The 19178-nt window shown below is 32.4% G+C and overlaps 1 protein-coding gene across 1 annotated transcript; it reads right to left on the reverse strand.

Annotated features, from left to right (window-relative positions):
- Window positions 1–751: 751 nt before the first annotated feature.
- LOC123540681 (adhesion G protein-coupled receptor L3-like) lies at window positions 752–19095 on the reverse strand. Its single transcript, XM_053525881.1, has 17 exons — window positions 17108–19095; window positions 15624–15809; window positions 14409–14480; window positions 13862–13973; window positions 12806–13534; window positions 11931–12048; window positions 11569–11612; window positions 11229–11340; window positions 10559–10662; window positions 7851–7953; window positions 6604–6757; window positions 5881–5950; window positions 5429–5495; window positions 3756–3841; window positions 3274–3400; window positions 2645–2686; window positions 752–817 (listed from the first exon to the last, which is right to left on the reverse strand). The coding sequence occupies exons 5-17, from the start codon at window positions 12922–12924 to the stop codon at window positions 752–754; spliced, it is 1212 nt and encodes a 403-aa protein (XP_053381856.1). The 5' UTR covers window positions 12925–13534; window positions 13862–13973; window positions 14409–14480; window positions 15624–15809; window positions 17108–19095.
- Window positions 19096–19178: the final 83 nt, after the last annotated feature.

Below are 19178 nucleotides of genomic sequence, written 5' to 3' on the forward strand. Positions count from 1 at the left end.
TCTGAGACACTGTTTGTATATTTAAAGAAATATGTATGTTACTAACAATAGTACAGTATTTTAGACAATCATAAAATAAACAAGTTTTAAAGAAGTAGATCAGTCGATTTACAGTTCATAATCAGTCAAACTACTTCATAAGCTGTTCGAAATTTTACAAAGCAAGCGCTAAATGAAACGTGTTAGTGTTGAATAGAATACACGCAATAACAGTGACATTATCAAAATGTGATGACTATCTCTACTTAGTTTAAAAGGATAGCCTCACTGCAGAAGAGATTAATCAAACTTTGCGAAAAGCTTCGAGCCGTATTAGTTGGCCAAAATGTAAACAAGAGAAAAGGAAAAAGTGTGTTGAAATATTTCCCAATGTTTAATAAAGCAAGTAAAGCGTTTGCAACAGGACAAAATAGATGGGTTCATTTGTCGAAAGTATTATTCCATCTTCTTTACCTATCGAGACAATTTCTTCATGTTTGTTTCTTTTTTATTCCTGAAAAGAAGAAAGAATTAATTATGTAAATTCAACATGAAAAACATTCGGTACACATCTTAAATTATATTCTTTAAATTAGTATTAAAATGAAAACACTTTTTAGTGATTTGCTATATCCTGTTGCATTCAGTGGGCTACCCTATTCAATAATTATACTCTAGCTCATCAACAGCATCTAATCTATTCTAAACTTGTTAATTTAGCCGGACCATGTGACGAAAAGTAAACTGTTGAGATTAAAATAGTATAACATTTTTAGATACTTACGAGAGCTTTTGCGGAATATTTTTTCTCTTTCATGCGCAGGTATGCTTTCTTTACCTGTAATAGCCAGTAATATCTTTGATTGAGTATCCACACATTTTAGGCTTTACATTTCTAATTAACCTGTATGTAGAGTTTTGATAAAAAAAAGTTAGATATATTTAGATGTGTGTCCTTCCAAAACAGGTGTCTCCACTTCCTGCCACTGTATAAGGTTTCATGACCATATGTGATTTGTTTTTGAAGATATATGCAACATAAACTTTAAAGCACTTTATATAATATTATACTTTAAGTCAATGACCAAAAGTCAGGTGCACAATTTTAAATGCTATACAACAGTCCCCTAATGTTTTATGACTGCACGTCAAATATTTTGTGAGATACGCCGGACACAATCATTTTTATACCCTTTATGCATATTTGTGACTAAATCAAGAGCCATAATTCTAGTTGTTATTATTATACCAGATTTTTGTTAATCCTTCATTTGATCTATGATAATTAATATCCCCCGAAAAACGATGGGGTATTGATTGGTTTTGTCCGTCCCTATGTCCATTCGTCCGTCTGAAACTGAAAATTCAAAAAACCATGAAAGCTAGAATTCCAAACCTTACATAGTTTTTAATCAGTAACATCTACATTTGCTCTAACATAGTATCATCCCTCTTGAAGAACTAAAGGCAAAATTTCCCCCTTGAAATCTTTGAAACAAGTTGAGATGCTTATAAAGAAAAAGAATCAAAAAGCATTTCTGCTAGAATCTCATTATATACTCATATCATCACCCCCCCCCCCCCACACACACACACTTGACATGTAAAAGTAGATTCCCCCTGCCGCCTGGTTTTGTTAATATAGGGATTTTTGACTGTATCTTAGTAACCTTTAGATGGGTCTTCGTGATATTTAACACAAATATTGATTACTATAGAGCAGTGGTGCAAGTGCAATCTTGGCCAGTATCTCTTCACTAGCTAGAAATAGTGCCCTTTGATTAATTTACAATCCATAAAATCCTACATATCAAAGTAGTCCACTGATAAAACGTCATGAAATTTTACACAAATAGAGAATATTAGGTTACTGTCTGATAAATTTAAATTTATTAGGCGAGTTGAAGTAAATATACTAGGCGAGGCTCTGCCGAGCCTTACATTTTTCGTAGACGAGCCTTATAAATTTAATTGTTTTCAGACAGTAATCTAATATTCTATTTATCCTACCTGTTCAGAAAATTGGTAAAAAGTCGTTGGAAAGAGCAACAGCGTGCAGACTTTATGTCATATAATATGACGTTTGCTAGTGTAATTGAGTTTGTGGAAAATTGAAAAAATGCAATGATTTTTTTGTTTCTGGATAAAAACATTTGATTTTACCACTTCTTTTCTTAGTTAGAACATTTCCAATACAATGATAACAGTTTCAATGAAATATTCGGAAAAATATTGTTTTCAAAATTTCCGGCTGAAGTGCTGTAAAAGTGAAAAACAGCAATAACTTTTTTGTTCCAGGATAAAAACCTTTGATCTGACCACTCATTTTCTAAGTACAGACATTTCCAATACAATTGTGATGATTTAAATGCAAAATTTTGATAAAATAAGAGATTTCAAAAGTTCCCGGAAGAGTGATATCTTGCCACTGACTAGATAAAGCAAAGTTTATTAGGCAGGCCATTATTGTGCTATATCTTATATCAGGGTAGGATAAATATAGATCATTCTAGGGCAGTGATGCATGCGTATCTTTCATCAGAACCTCTTCAGTATATACAGAGAAAGTAATCCGTAAATAGATCTTTGTGAAACATATAGATCACCATAGAATAGATTTTTTTTACTTGATTTTTCAAAAATAGCAACTAACAGAGACTATTACCTCCGGATTCAGAAGACAATGGAACATAAAGAGCGTACAACCCTGAAATATAATAAATAAATAAAGTTAAATACAACTTCAGTAAAACTTCCATATAAAGCAAACATAATTTGTTTTTAAGATATCACAGAATTTAAAAGTCTATTTTTCCTGATATACTAGTATATATAAAACATGTTAAAGAAAACGCTTTTGTATAATGTAGCTCTTGCTGAAAAGTTATTTTAAGAGCTTGACTGTAATTGCTAAAATATAAATTGTGACATGTGTTATGGCTTTTTAAAAAATGAAGTAAACTACAGAACAAGACGATGTTTTAAGGCGAACGCTGGATTTCCCAATAATGGAATATCTGCAAACTTTGGATATTGAAGGACAATCATCTAAGAAACAGGAATATGTTATATATGTTATATATTTTGAGATAATGTCGTTTTCAAGGGTTTTCATTACCCGTGACCTATGATTTTTATTGCAAATTTTTGTTTCTTAGACGATTGTTCTTCCATATCTAAAATTTAAAGAAATTCTATTATTGGGAAAACTTTTGTCCGAATTCTAGCCTTGAAAAATGAAACGTATAGAACATATTGCTTGTATTTTTTTTTCGCGGACAAAATATAACGTACCTGCAAGCCATTAAGCGCAGAAAACACATACTGAATGAAAGATAAATCTTCGTTGATATAGAAGATACCAAGTATCCAGGGCACACCAGTCACCGGCAGCAATATACATAATGAACGAAAGCTTCCCCTGTATGATAATATATAATGTCATTATAACATGTTCGATTTATTCTCTTATAGTATACGAAGAAAATATTATTCCTTACGAAAAATGTCTCAGAACTATGAAGTTTAACCATTGAAAAGGTTACGGAAACTTGTTAGATATTTTTTATATACGAGCATTAATGTTACCCTGCTAAATTAAAAAAATGAACTGGCGCTTCATTCAATTTTGGCAGTACCATTTATTATTCAAAGGGGTGTTTACTGAAAACTCACTGATTGGATAGCGAACAGGGCGTACCATGATCAGCCTGCACTGGTCGCAAAGGCAAAATCACTTATCGCCAGCAGCCTAACGGTTAAATTATGTTCCTTACTTTATTTTTTCCAACGCTGCAGTGTTTTGAACAGCTTTTAAGCGTAATATTGCTCGCAAGACGAGAACAATGCAACTGACGTTAAACTGTAAAAGATCGAAATTTTATGTGTACAAGTTATTAAATCGAAGAGTTGGCATTTTCGCGATATTTCTTATTTCGAATAGGAGACAACACGTCTACTCGCACTATTAAAGATATTCTAGACGACCCGAATTTCATATTTAAAAACATGAATAAATACCCCATATGGTATATGTTAACATAAAATCAACAACATGAAATTAACAAGTTTTTGTGTATTAACAATATTATGTACAGGTAAAAAATAGTACACACTGTATATTGTATTGATGAAAACAGCATAAATGTGAACTACCTAAATTTGAAGAGTTTTAAACAACCAACAGTTACCGCATGACACGAATTTACATACAAAATAAATCTATAGTTTAATAATGTTAGATATATTTGACAAGGATTTTCTACATTTGAAGTTAATATCTAATTATAATATATTTTAGTAAAAGAAATTTAAGTACTTGCCGTTGTACTAAGAAGATGATAATAGTTTTTATTATTCAGAAAAATATTGAGTTTGCGTTTCGTTCCGATTAGCAAAGTAAACTAGATGCCCACGGGCAACATGTCGAGCCCCCCAGCTGTCAAAAGGAATAGGAGTTGCACATGACACCCTGTCTCATTGAGGCAAACATTTATGCCAAATAAAAAATGATTGCAAAAAGTTACAATATAAGTTATTTATAGTAACAACAAAGGGAAGTAAATCTTAAAAAAAATCTAAGTCCACACAAAAATTCTTACCAGTAGAGATAGGTCAAAATACACCTCAAAATTGGATGTAACACGCATATTGTACTACAGAAAAGTGGTCTTGATTTTTCCCTACGACCAGTAATAAAAATGTTACAGTATAAGCTATTTATAGTAATAAAAAAGGGAAGTAATTCTAGGTTCTTGCACATGACACTCCGTCTCATGATGTTGAACAATTGTGCCAAGTTACATCAAAATCCCTCCATGCATGAAAACGAAATGCTCCGGACAAAGTCACTGTTGTATCTGACCTCTAAGTGTGACCTTGACCTTAGACCTAGGGTCCTGGTTCTTGCGCATGACACTCCGTCACATATTTGTGAACATTTGTGCCAAGTTACATCAAAATCCTTCCATGCGTGAAGAAGAAATGCTCCGGACAAAGTCATTATTGAATTTAACCTTTGACCTTTAAGAAAGGAACAAGCGGTTTGTGCATGACACTCCGTCTCACTGAGGTTAACATTCATGCCAAATATAAACGAGATTGCTCCATGCATGTCAAAGTTACGGTCCGGAAAAACAAATCCGGACGGACGGACGTGCGCACGGACGTTCCCACAGATGGACCTTTATTGGGTATTTCTTTTGTTAAAAAGTACGCAATATGCGACAAAAACATACACCGAACAGCCATTTGGACAACTATGTCTTCGCTTCATCAAGCGTGCTCGACAAAAATAAAATAATCACTTATGCCTACCAATCCTAATTACTTACAGCGTTAAGTGTTAGCGTAAAATCAAAGGTAAATGAAAATGTCACATTATGCTTCACAAAGAGCATGAAGAAGTCAAAATAGCAGATCTTATTATGTTTTAAGCTATCGTACTTACTAGTATAACGAGTAAAGATGGGCCAACAAAAGCCCATATGAGACCTGTGTCAGTGGATAACCAACATCTGAAAATCGTGAGTGAAAAATCAAATCATCAATGTAGTACGGAGCGAGATAATCAATTTTGTATCTTTACTGGCAGTAAGTAACAAGTGATAATTCAGGTTTAACGTAAGAGGCATTTATATTTTTTTTAATTATTTATAAGCCTGTTTAACAAATACATTTGTTTAAAATACAAATAGTCATTCAGATTAGCTTATGGAGTCTAAATTATGCCAACATACAAATGTATGCATGTGCGTACACAACAAATATGGATTACATCTAACATTTGTCTACACAACTGGTTAAACAAGAAATGTTGAAAATCAAAAGTTTTCAAGTGAATATTATTGATAAACGCACAACACATGACTGTAAAATCTGTAAATATTGATGCTAACTTACACTTGCTCATTTCCAAAGCCTTTGGTCTTTGTTATAACGAGTGATACTACCACGACTGCAGCTGGACAAACTAAATTTGAAAGCTAAATTAATTGGTAGCGAAACTGTTGTTCCTTATATGTGAGAAAAGTTTGAAATCTAATAAAGGTTTCTTGGGGTATTTTTTAAGATCTGCCATGATGTTCATATATACCATTCAATACTTGTAACGATAAATAGAAAGCTACCAATAATAAAACGTAAAGTACCATTTTAACTATACTGGACAAAACAGCTAATCCGCCTTAAATTCTTTTGCCAGTAAGTTATAAATTACTTAACAAACAATTTGGAAATTAAGTCTACGCTTAGAATGTAATGTTGTTAATAAATTTTCACAGTAACAACAAAATCAAGTTATGCCGTCATATAAAGTAATACATCTAGAATTTACAAACTAGCGAAAACCGTTATGAGGGAAGGAAGTGGCAACAAAAAAAGAATACAGCGTCGTCATGCCCTATCGTAAAAGAGCATTAAGTGTGTTTTCTATTAAAAATTTAAACGCTTTTTCCTTATTTCTATGAAATGTATATACATCTATTCATTTCTTAAAACGTATCTTTGAGGTGAATTTTTGTAACTTTTTAAAAATGGAATGAAAAAGGAAGCAATACAGGATTCTACTTTGGCTGAAATACATTTATAAAGCTTGCAACAGAGTTTATAAGTCTAAATACTCACGCCAAGATCCGATGATCAGGAGCCAATCCATCTGATGCTTTGGTTTAAATACATATATAACGCTTACCGCCATCTCAATACCTTGTGTCAACATTAGACAGAATACTACCAGAAATATGTAGTGAAGACATGCAGCAATCACTGTACATAATATCTACAAAAATAAATAAATAAAAATATGTATAATATTGCGTTTGGTATTAAAATGCATAGTAAAGTGTTCCTCAATATCTTCCTCGGATTTTGATAGTATTTCAAAAACATTTCAAATATAGCAAAGGTGATGTTTAAGTGGTTTTGTTAACGAATTGCGGCATAAGAATCCATGAAAACGATTACTTTGGAATAAGCATTTTGTTAAACATTCGGAATTACATTTAACTCTTGTAACACAAGATATGCAAATATCCATTCAGTTAATTAAATACCACTTCTGAAATATACATATTGAAACAAATTTATTGCTAATAGCATGATATCTTTCAAAGTTACAGCAAAATCAAATTATGCAATCACACATTTTTTTTTTATTTTAACTACACAACCTGATTTCAAAAAGTCGCAAAATACGAATTCGTACATAAATAGCATTTTTTGGAATTGATAAATAAATTGCATTTATGTAAGTAGCTCGCTACCTTTTTCTTCGTTTGACTATGAGTATAAAGATTTTCAAACTAGCCAACGATAGTATATGCGATTAGATTTAAATAAGCGAGCCTATACTAAATGGATTCAAAGGCGCAGTTTGCTTATTTTTCCCAAAATATGCTGAAATTAAGTTTCTTTCCAGTTTTAATAAAACGATCGTGTTAATTTAATGATTTGTTCTTGTTTTGAAAATAAAATCTGCTTCTAGAAGAAAGTCGAATCGTCTTGATTCTTTAAGACTCTTTTTAAAAAAGAATATGTGTTGTCGTAAAGCGAGTAAAATTATAAGATGGGATATTTTTTATTGGAATGTCTATTTAATTGTCTAGCCGTATGCTAGTTTTCAGAAATATATGTCACGTAACACTTCAGATATTGACACAAAACTGAGTTGTTGTTTTAGAAGGTTTAATAAGTATACATCAATAGTGCAGTGTATTTATTTTGTAATAGGAAGACTTTTGTCTTACATATTCTATGTAAAAATGGCATACTTTATCACAATTTTCGTTTTTAATGATTTATTGTTTTATTATAGTAGTTCAGCACATTTCCCAAATCATTTTCTTGCTTTAAAGCTATAAAAGTAGATTTACTGAAAATTCCGTCCTTTCAATACCCGCCAAGAAGATCACGTATGCCAATATCAGTGCAACACAGAGGTTCATCAACAACTTTGTACGTGAGCTTTTCAAGTACCTGTTACAAATGAAGGGAAATAATCGTTACAAATATATTACTATTAAACAGTGTTTTTGACTTGATCAAATCTATTTATTAGAGTTAATGAAAAGCGCAACACACTTCACAGGTCAAATGATATGGCTGAAACCGAAATCTGTTATGCATAACTTTATTGAAAGAAAAGCATTCTCTTGCACTTTCGTTTGGGACAATTTTTCTGCAAGCATAGCAAACACAAATTCAGTAGTCGTCATCTTCTACGACGTTGCCTTACTAAACTGCGATGCTGTTCATTGCAGACCTGTAGCGGTCTGTTGCGCGTGCCCGAAGTGATTATTAAATGGTGCGCACGGCAAAAGTACTCAAATGATTGCATGTCTGCACGCATGTAGTGTATAATATGTATAATAAACTGACTAAGGTTAGGGTTATTATTAACGTGGTTACAAAATATATACATTAAAGATACTCTTCGTTCAAATTGCTTAAATCCGGTATATACCGGAGTCTGTAATTTATACAGGCGCTCCAGGTCTGCAGTGAGTCACAGTCATTAAAGACCTGCTCCAGTCCTACATTTTAACATTAATTTGTCACTGAAAAAGCATGAAAATCCTGCCTATGAACAATGACGCCTGTCATAACTGAATCTATCTTATATAAAATTCTACATAAAATATCTGTGGTTAAGCGTGCTAAAGTGTGGCGCGTGCCCGTTAACTGTTACCTATTGTAATCATGGGCTGCAAACATACATAAGAATTTGAAAAGCCGCGGAGCATGACTTTAAACTTAACCTCTACGTTGTCTCCAGTTCTGAATTTTTAAAAACAACCTCTTGCCCAAAATTAGCCCGCATCTAATAATCTCTGTTGGTATAAAGCTACCTGTACGAAATTTTACAGCTGTAAAAGACCTGTATTTTTGTTCAAAATAACAGTCATGCTTATTCCAAATTTACACCTGTAGATTTTATATAACAATATTGATTTTACAGCTGTAGATTTCAATTTACAGCTGTCAAACGACTGTAAAACAGTTCGAAATATGCAAATGAGCTGCACCTGTAAAAAAAGTTACAGCAGTAAAAATGAAAAAAGTTACAGTTGTAAAAATGCCCAAAATTTACAGCTGTAGAAATATTATAGGTATTGAAAAAGAGGGCATTATTTTAAGGGACGAAAGTAGAGGTGCAAAAAGTTTTAGGCTGAATTGCAATTCTCTAGATAAGGTACAATTACTATATGAAAATGGCAAAATAAATGATCTAGTACGTAAATATGTGATATGATTACAGTATATTAACAGCAAAATTCAAGAGTATGATACAAAGTAGAACATATGCAGATCTTGTTTATAAAACTTTCTTTGTCAGTCATGAAAACATATGACAATCTTGTAATTATTTCTTTTAAACTTATAGGCTTCCAGTATAGAGTAAATAGTTAATGTATGTACTTATACATGTCCTTTTACAACTATAATAGATAATTAAACATCTGTACTTACTCTATACCGCTTTAAATTCCAAAAGTTTATAAGATGTGATGTCTGTGTGAATTTCAGTTATATACCGCCAAAATGCATTAAAGATGGCTGACAATACTCATGTTTCCCTCCAAAAATGTTACAGCTGTAATTTTGAGACATGACCATTTTACAGCTGTAACTTTCAACAGTAAAATTATACAGCTGTAAATTGAGACCTTCATATTTTACACCTGAAAATTTTAACTGTATTTCTGATCAGTTTTCCACTTACAGGTCTTTTACAGTTGTAATTTCAAAATACAGGTCTTTTACAGACGTTTTACAGCTGTAAAACAGGTCCCTTTTTCGTACAGGTATGTTCAACATATAAAATAAACAAAAATGGAAATGAGTTGAAATCATTGTCCCTTTGATACTTTCGTGTTGTTAAGATCTACAGATAACTGTATTCTTTTGTTTTTGCCACGATGGTAAGTATAAATAATTTGCTTATACAACTGAAAAGTAAAAGTATCTACTTCTAAGTTGACAGTGGCATACAGTAGGCCAAGACAATGTGTTTAATGTCTAAACATGTTATTGAGTTAATGTAGCAATACTTGATATACTTAGTTTTAAGTTTAGATCACACTTTTTTCTGCAGAGTAATATAGTTATCTTTTAGTACTACACTAACAATGGATTGACTGATTGAATAAGCAGATAAAATTGTAACATATTTTAATTCAGGACGGTAAATTGTCCATTATAGTATAGTTGTATTATACCTGTATTATCAAAAGGACATTCATGAAGTTGTGGGAGAGGGACGGGGAGGGAAGTAGGTCACTAGGTTATGGTGGGTCTGTAAGACACAACATGTAACTCATTTAATTTCAGAGATATAAACATGTCATTTTGAAAACTTAAATAGATAAGTGTATTATTTTACCTTGTCTTACATCTGCTTGCCTTTTAAAGTAACAAGATAAATACTTGTCTTATTTTCCAAACGTATATAAGATGACATAAAACTAATAGTTAGCAGTTTGACAAATACAAAAAAAAAAGAATATTGGAATTTAAACAAAACAAGTCACATGAACTTAAATACTAACTGCCACAAATACTAACTGCCACAAATACTTACTGCCACAATGTCCCGTGTATTCCGAGCGTTGCTACAAGACATACTGTAGATATTCCAATTGAAATGTACGTCATAAGTTTAAGCTCTAGTGAAGAAACATCAGCCTGTTAAACATTTTTGTACATGATGTTAGATTCTATATTTTAAGTAATGCTGATATCATTTATTTAAATGGCGCCCTGATATCACGGACATGTATAGCAAATCTACCAGTCAGGCATTTCACCAGCAAAAAAAGGAGTTATCCTTTTAACAGAAGTTCAAATATGAAAGAATAAATAGAAACATGTTATTCAACAACACTTTTCATAATAATAAGTAAAAAGAAATGATGTTGTTGTCAACAAAGTGTCTGTCAGTAGAAGGCTATAGCCACATTTCTAAATTTCTGAGATTAAAGTTTTTCGTCCAGCAAAAATTATTCGACACTCTTTTTGGTATACATTATATGAGTTTTCTTTACTTTTTCGATCTATGAAACAGTTTCAGAATTAGTTTAAACTAGCAAATATTTGCGTTTGCATATAGCTCTATAGATCATCACTTCTATTTCAGAAAACGAAATCAGTAATGATCAAAGACTTAGAATACCAATATCTTTTAAATGGTGACCCTTAATATGTATCCTATTTGTTGCTATTTTTAAAGTAAACTTTTTAATGCCAGTCACCTTTTTAAAAGGACTCATTAGAATAGCAAAGTTTGTAAGATGGTTACATTCACACACAGTTCGATATCTATCAGTACTTTTAACTTTGCATCCACTGTTTGACCAGTATCCACTGAAACATACAAATAGCACGACCTAAAATGTTTGTTAACTTGTTAAATCTTTCTTCGAAAACATATGTGAAAACACTACACCGAGTTTGAATTGGAAAGAACATTTTTATAAGTAAAATACAAGGCAAACTTTAAATGCATTAGTATGGACAAAGCCGTTTCTCTGAGGGTAATAAATATCCCAAATAGACGAAATTAAGAGTGTTAAGTATTTTATATCTACTCACCCAAGAAACTGCCAGAATGTACATGACGGCCTAACTAGCTGTTTCTGATAAAAGAAAATATTTTGGTAATTGGATTATACGTCACTAAAACTACTTGCATAATGTTTAATAATGTCCGCCTTAAAATTTCTCCAATATGAATACGTATATATGTAGTCGATCTGTGATCAAGCATGTAAAAACTTGCGTATCTCTTTGGAAAACGTGTAATAATATTTTGAACACAATATATATACACAATTTATTACTATCCAAATTGTGATCTTAACACTCACTTAGAAACGTGTAATAACCTTGGTATGAAAACTGTTCAAATTTCAATGATTTTTGTTTTATTTTAATGCATTGTCATTGTTGCTTACATTTGTATGTTGAAATGAGATTGTGATGGGTGGATCCAAAACTTCTGTCAGTTGCGGTGTTATTTTCAGGGAAAGTACAGGACCATTGAGCCTGACAGTGCTAGAGCTTCTGAAGCTGCTGGAATAATTGTGTACAAAATAACAACATTTTTGGTTTAACTGAGTTTATTCATGAGAGAAAATTGAAGTTTCATCGTCACATAAAAAAGTAAACAGTAGTCTGTCTTGGCTTTCTGTTAATGTTATATGAAGTGTAATAATGCATATATTTCCGCTTAAAAGTAAATTTATACAATATAGATAAAATATATATAATACAATGCATCTTACTATGTTAAAGGGTTTTATCCACATATATTAGGGTAAAATAAATCCATAAAAATGAGAACACGTAAAGTGCCTAGTGGTGCAAACTTATTACAATGAAATTTTTGCAAGATATTCTTAGAAGTAACCAAACATACTGCAACGTTTTTGAAATAACGCAGAAAATTAACATTCTTCTTGCATTTTTTACTAATATCAATTTTTTATTTTCACCGCTCTATCGTTTAACGGTACCATGTATACATTTTATGCTAAACGTGATGGATATGAATATATAATGAATTTTCATTTCTTACACTTTTTTGCTTCTGCTACATAAAGAAAGCAAAAGTCTCGAAACTTTACGTCAACATATCTGATCCGATGATAAACGTGATGAATATTGTAGTTGAATGACGTAGTTGGTGCCAATATAATCGTATTTTTATTTGTAAAATGAAATGCAATTTAATCTGCTGAAAAATAATTTAAACTCATCAGTGCAACTTCAAAATTTTATCATTTTAAAAATAAGTTAATAAAAATTAGTGTATAAAGTAATTCTTTACCTTCCCTTCGTTGGACGTTCGTTTAGATTTGGAAGTATCCCCGATACATTTTGGTATATCACTGTTTCAGCAATGTATTCGATAGTATCGTCTAAGACGAAACGTAAAGACATGTACATTAGTTTTAAAATATATCGAAATGCCACAGTCAGCACTTTGATTTTATGATGAAGACAATTTGAGAGTAATATTAACCATAGCTAGCTATATCGTAATGCGTTTGTTTTTACGGACCATATACATTCCTTGTTCTGATTCATACCTAAATAATTATTTATCATGTGGAGTCTTTCCCGCTTTAAATGGCGAAGGAGGACGAAGCGTGTCCCTTTGAGCATTATTTAAGTCAAGGCTGAACAAAAAAAGCATTCTTATGTTCATTTATCAGTGTTTGTGAAATGAGCCGCACTATGAGAAAACAAACATAGTGCATTTGCGAACAACATGGATCCAGACCAGCCTGCGCATCCGCATAGTAGGTTTTTCTAATTGTAATAGGCTTTGAAAACAACCAGCATGGATCCTGACCAGTCTGCGCGGACGCGAATGCACTTGGTTTGTTTTCTCATGGTGCGGCTCAAATTGTCTTACCTGGAAATGATGCTGCTTTCATTAGTATGTAGCTGTCTATGTCTTCCAGCCATTCTGAAAAGCTCTCGTTCATTTGCTTCTTAGTTGTATGATTTGGGAATAATACGTCTTCATGTATAATTTTCTTTACTTCAAAAGCTGTTCAAATATCGAAAATATCAATTTATATGTATTGATTGATTTATGGTGAGATGTAAAGATTAGCAATGGAAAATAATCATAATACAATTTCAGAAGCGAAATGTTATATATTGAATATATTACTCGTTATTTGTCAGTTTCCCCTACCCTTCAGGCAGTAGATGTAAATGGTTGGAAGTTCACTTTCGTGCGTACAGTGTTTGACCTTGATATTTATTTACACTACGTGCTAGAATGTTCTTTTACATATTCTGACATGATATTATTTTGTACAATGTAAATAAAGTTGGTCATTTTGTTATTTTACATAGAAAACCTATTCACCAATATTTGTTTTGATAAAAGTCTTCTTTATCTGTTCTGTTGTTCTAAGCGACTGGCTTAATGATTTACCAAACAAGTCAACTGCAGCTATCACACTAATTGCCCCTGAATCCTGATAAATAGAAGTTATATACAAAGTTGAATGTTATATACAAAGTTGAATGTTTATTAATTTTTAAAATAATTTTAATTAGGTATATATATTTTCATTGTATAATGGGTATTTTCAAAAATATTATGATAAACAGTATTTTTTCTATGTCACATCAGTGAGAAAAGGCTTATGTATTTATAACTAAACAATTAGCTTTTACTAAGAATAAACGATTGCAGTTTTCAGCATTTAATACACTCATATTACGTAACATAGTGTATCTAAGATGAAAAATAGTTATTACTAATGCAGTCAAACTTTCCCGAGAGACCACTTTGTCGGTTCCATTTTGTGTTGTTAATGAATAAATTACATTGTATTAAGATGTCCCATTTCTCCTCCCATGTCTTAATACTTGGAAAAGGCAATCATAATTACTTCAATAATACTTACGGATTCTAAAATATGTTTCCATCCCTCATGTGTTGAGCTCTTGATCAGATTGCTCGCTGATTCAAGGAAATTCTATTCAATACACAATTATACGGATGAGATATTCACAATCTTGCAGCCAAAAAGGCAGTGAACAGGTATTGAAGATGCACTATGCTTATGTTTAAATGGAATATTTCATCATTATATTGATTCAAACTTAAAAGTCCTCATAAGATATCTTTTACTTGGCCAAACATATGAACTGATTATCTCATGAAATGTCATACCTAGTAATAGCCATTTGCTAAAAGAACTATTTTCAGATTTAAATAAGTTACATTATTCCTATTGTGTTTAATTATAAATTTATTGCTATGTAGTATTCAAAACCTATCACGCAATGCAGTTTGTACATTTGAATATTTACACTGATGCAATGTAGTAATTGTTCGTACTTTCAAATATGAAATGAAGGTATATAATAATTTATCCTACCATTATGCATTTATCAGGCCGATATCTGCCTGCCGTGTAAATGTGAGGTTTATTCGGTCAATATAGAATTATACCGTCAATTTAACTAACGGACTACTTTTCAAATATATGTGCTATAGGCAATGTAAACTGGGCCGAGAGTTCGAAGCACAAATTTTCATCATTTTAAGAGGACAACCACGGTGAAAGAAGAAAAAAATTGGTTGTCTCTATCCAAGTAAATCTCAACACGAAATGTTACGGTGGCAGTTTTTAAAGTCTTGGTGAATCGACCTTGACTTTGTGTATTCTGGCGTTCACTCATTTCAGTTAAATATTTACACAATTAACCTGATTTAAGCTGTCGTTTATTGTAATTATTGGATTTAAACCATTCATGACGGAAGGAATTTCATTTATCTCACATTGTCTTGTACGGAAACGGAGTAAATTTAAGATATAGACTGCGGTCATTTGAATTCATCTCAAGCGTTGATTTCGGCTGTAATTTATCCGAGTCAAAAACATTCAGCTTGTTTTGTACACGAATGCTCTGTTAGCACCGATGATGTATAAGCCTCGCGTAGATAAACCTTTCTCCAACTCGGTGGATAAACTTAAGTCAAGAAAGACAGTAACCTAATATTCTCTATATACCTTTAAGTAATCCAGGTAAATTATATTAATATTTACATAGCTATTAATATTCGAATCTAAAATGTCTCTGATGGGCTTACGTGGAACGTTAAGGCCACTCACATTTGTTATGTTATCGTTCAGTCTCTCTGGCACAGATACCAATACAGTTGCTATATCATTCAATGCTGAAGATAATTCTAGTAATTCCGCACCATAGAACTTTGTAGGTTTTGATGTTACAACGTTGATGTTTCGGATAACTTCTTGGATTTCTTCTTCCGCAGAATTTTTCTGTAGGTCATCTACCTAAATTGTGCATGTAAATATTAGTGATGTTCAAATTGTCGCCGATGTTCAATTAATCATCGCAAAAGTGTCAAAGTCGGCGACATTGATTCTGACTTAAAAAAATGGAGTTTAGTCGCTGATTTTGTTGAAAAATTAAAATCCAACTTTTAGTACTTTTCAGATTTCTCTCGCTGTTTAGCTTACATACATTTGCGATTTTGTCATCTTTGAGTATTTCAAAATATCTCTCTTTAAAATGGAAACAGCTGTATGGCCAGTTAATTATCGTAACAGTAATAATAAAACAAACTCGTTGTCCAGGTAGCACAGCATCAGACGTCTGAAAATATGTCGTGTTCTACATGAAGCCTGAATATTGGCGGTTGGTTCCTTTTTTAAAAAAAAACATTGATACTACTAGGGTGATTGGCAAACTATGCTTTAAAGCGTACAGTAACGAATTATCCCACCAACTATTCTTTTTACTGGAAACGATTTTCAGATTTCCTTTGGCTTTTATCATTCTTACAATATTAAATACTGTACAATTCCAAAACGATGACAGAACTTATTTCAGACCAGCAAGGAATGTCCTAACATATTTTTCGTGTCAAATTTGGCATTACATCTAGCAATGGCTTTGTCAAATATGACCCCTATTAAACTGAGGTACTGAATGTTTCTAACGAGAAGAGAGAAATTGTTCAATCCAAATAAACAGAAATGTGTGACAAAGTCAGCACATTCTCAAAAATACATTCCTAGTTACAGTACCTTACGAACGCCGTCGTAGTTTACGTAAACTTTTCTTTGTCTGTCTGTCTGTCTGTCTGTCCATTCCAGGGAGACTTTTGAAGTTAAGAATTGTAAATATTCTAAAATGCTGTCTTATTTTCTTTTCCGAAGAGAACTTCAATCTTCTTTTGTAGAATGTTTGGGTCAGTTAGGGTAAGTGTGAATTTTAACATATAGCTCAATAAACCTCAAGGGTCTAAGTCACCTATCTGGCAATGCTAATGCTTATGAGGTATCATAGCATATTTGGCGGTAGCTTTTAGTATTTTGAAGCTGAATGACACAGGTTTTTATCATGTTTTCATGGCCTTTTCTGTGACTTTTGACGTTAAGAAGTCACACACGTATCATGGAAATAGAAGTTAGGGTTTTGAAACATTTTTGTATATATTGTTGTAATATGACTTAAGCATAGATTAAAATACAAAATGGGTTGCAAGCTTTGTGTCTAGTATATCACCAACGTATTAAAGGAGGGACTTGAATCACATCCGAAAATTAAATTACATTGTATACTTTACCCGAGTTGATATTTGAATTACTTCGTGTCGGATACAGCCATACTTCGGAAGTTTCCATTTGCCGTCATTTTGACATTGTCTAGTGAAAGTCCCTACAATATTTTGAGACAAATTGTGCTAAATACTAGTAGACAAAAAATGAATATATAAAATTATATGTATAATTGTTGTTGGGTCTAGAATCACAGCGGCAGAATATAGGCTCAACATTAAAAAACGGAAATGTGGACAATTATGTAAAACTGCCGTTTCAAGCGTATTCTTCCATATTAAATAGTAAAAGGTATAAAACGTTTGCTTTGATTTAAGGCTATAGTCATTATCTACGTTAAAAAAAAATGGCAACTGACAATGGTACTTTTATAATATTATGGTACGTATTAGCGCCCGAATTTGGCAAAATTACCCTGTCACAACTCTGGGTAGCTTACTTTGGTCTAAAAAAGATGCTTTTTGAATGCAATTTTTGCATGTCATTGTATAGGTGACTTGTACAAAAACAACAAATCATTATTTTAGCGATATTGTCTTGTCACAGAAATCTCTGCAAACTACGTTACCATTTTGAGCTGAACATTTAAAAATCAATGCGTATATAGATATGTACTATGATCAGTCTCGAAGACAGTCAAAACATAGAAAAGGTACAATAAGAAATTATTTCGTGCATATGTCTTGACAACTTTTTAAAATATCTCCATAAAATCGATACCCCGTTAACTTTACATTATTTTGTGAGCTACGTTACCATTCATTACTGCTATATGCAATATAAACAAAGGTATACCTATTTCTCACTAAATACATATTAGTAAACAGTATAATATTAAGGGAAACAGTTTTACTGTGCATCATGTTTATTAAGTCAGACAGACATAACCTTATTTTTGTGAACCACGTTACCGTGAACTACGTTACTATCAAATTAGCAAAATGTGTAATATTTTAAACCTAGGACTAATTTCTTGGGGAGCAAAATACATGGGGACTGACTACATTTCAAGAGGTTCTCTGTAAACAAGGATGGTGCGTCCAATGTGTGATTTCATCAAATAAAAGTAACACAAACAGTCATATTTTAACCAGTCGTCGTTTAGTAACAGATCAAGCAAGTTAACGAAAGGATATATATCAATTTTCTACTTTTTTCTGGTGGTAATATGATGACTTTGTGGTGTGTTACTGCTACATTAAATGCAAACGTAGGTATAATACATGGATAGCATGCTGGAGATGGTAACGTAGTTCATAAAATGGTAACGTAGTTCACATAAATTGTCCACATTTATGTTTTTTTATGTCAAATGACGAATTAGCCAGCAGCTGGTGCTGGAGGGAGATCCAAATTGTCCGTCAACGCATTTGTGTAGACATGGGCGGACACCTAGTTGAGCCGCAGACCTGCTGCGTTTTAGGTTCTTAAGGATTGCATTTTTATATTATATCTACAAGGGCATCTTTGTGTTTTACATTACATACCTTCTGTTGCCTTTACGTATGTTAGGGTTTCACCTGGCGGGGATTACTTTTATTTACACTGTCTTGTGACTTTGGAACATGGTGGGGGTAAGAGTGAGGTTAGGTGCACCATAAACCGGTTTTAGCTTCCCAGTGGTGGTTTTGCCACTGACCGTTCCAAGGCGGTGCTCCACTGTGTTCCTGTATTTGCTTGTTTTGTCCTTTGTGTTCATGTTTGTGTATGGTGTGCAAGAGTTGTTCGTGTGTGTCTTTGGGAAGGCTGCGTTTTTTGAACGTGGCTTTCCCTGTTGGATATTATTTCTTGTTTTTTAGAACCAAAATCTATGATGGGAGACTTTAACTACAATGCCACGGAGGCCCCGAAATAATGCATAATGCAAAGCTGACTTCCTACTTCTAATATATTAAACAATATTTACCTAATTTCAAGATGACAAGATCTACGATATAATACAGCAAAGTCGGTATGTGCATAGTATTGTAGTTGAACATCAAGGCATTTTACCTCAATTAAAACACCATATGAGTCATTAACAATTTATCTCGTTGTCACGATTTTTCTTTTGATAAAATTTAAATTACTGTTTGTTTA

The sequence above is a fragment of the Mercenaria mercenaria genome, chromosome 16, assembly GCF_021730395.1.
Source record: "Mercenaria mercenaria strain notata chromosome 16, MADL_Memer_1, whole genome shotgun sequence".
NCBI lineage: Eukaryota > Metazoa > Mollusca > Bivalvia > Venerida > Veneridae > Mercenaria > Mercenaria mercenaria.

Bases quoted from the DNA above. Each gene is read 5' to 3' on its own strand.
- LOC123540681 (XM_053525881.1), bottom strand. From the start codon at position 12,924: ATGTACATGTCTTTACGTTTCGTCTTAGACGATACTATCGAATACATT. The intron at 12,049-12,805 runs GTAAAGAATTAC...CAATTATTCCAG, and splicing joins GAACGTCCAACGAAGGGAAG to CAGCTTCAGAAGCTCTAGCA. The intron at 11,613-11,930 runs GTAAGCAACAAT...TTCTTTTATCAG, and splicing joins TCTCATTTCAACATACAAAT to AAACAGCTAGTTAGGCCGTC.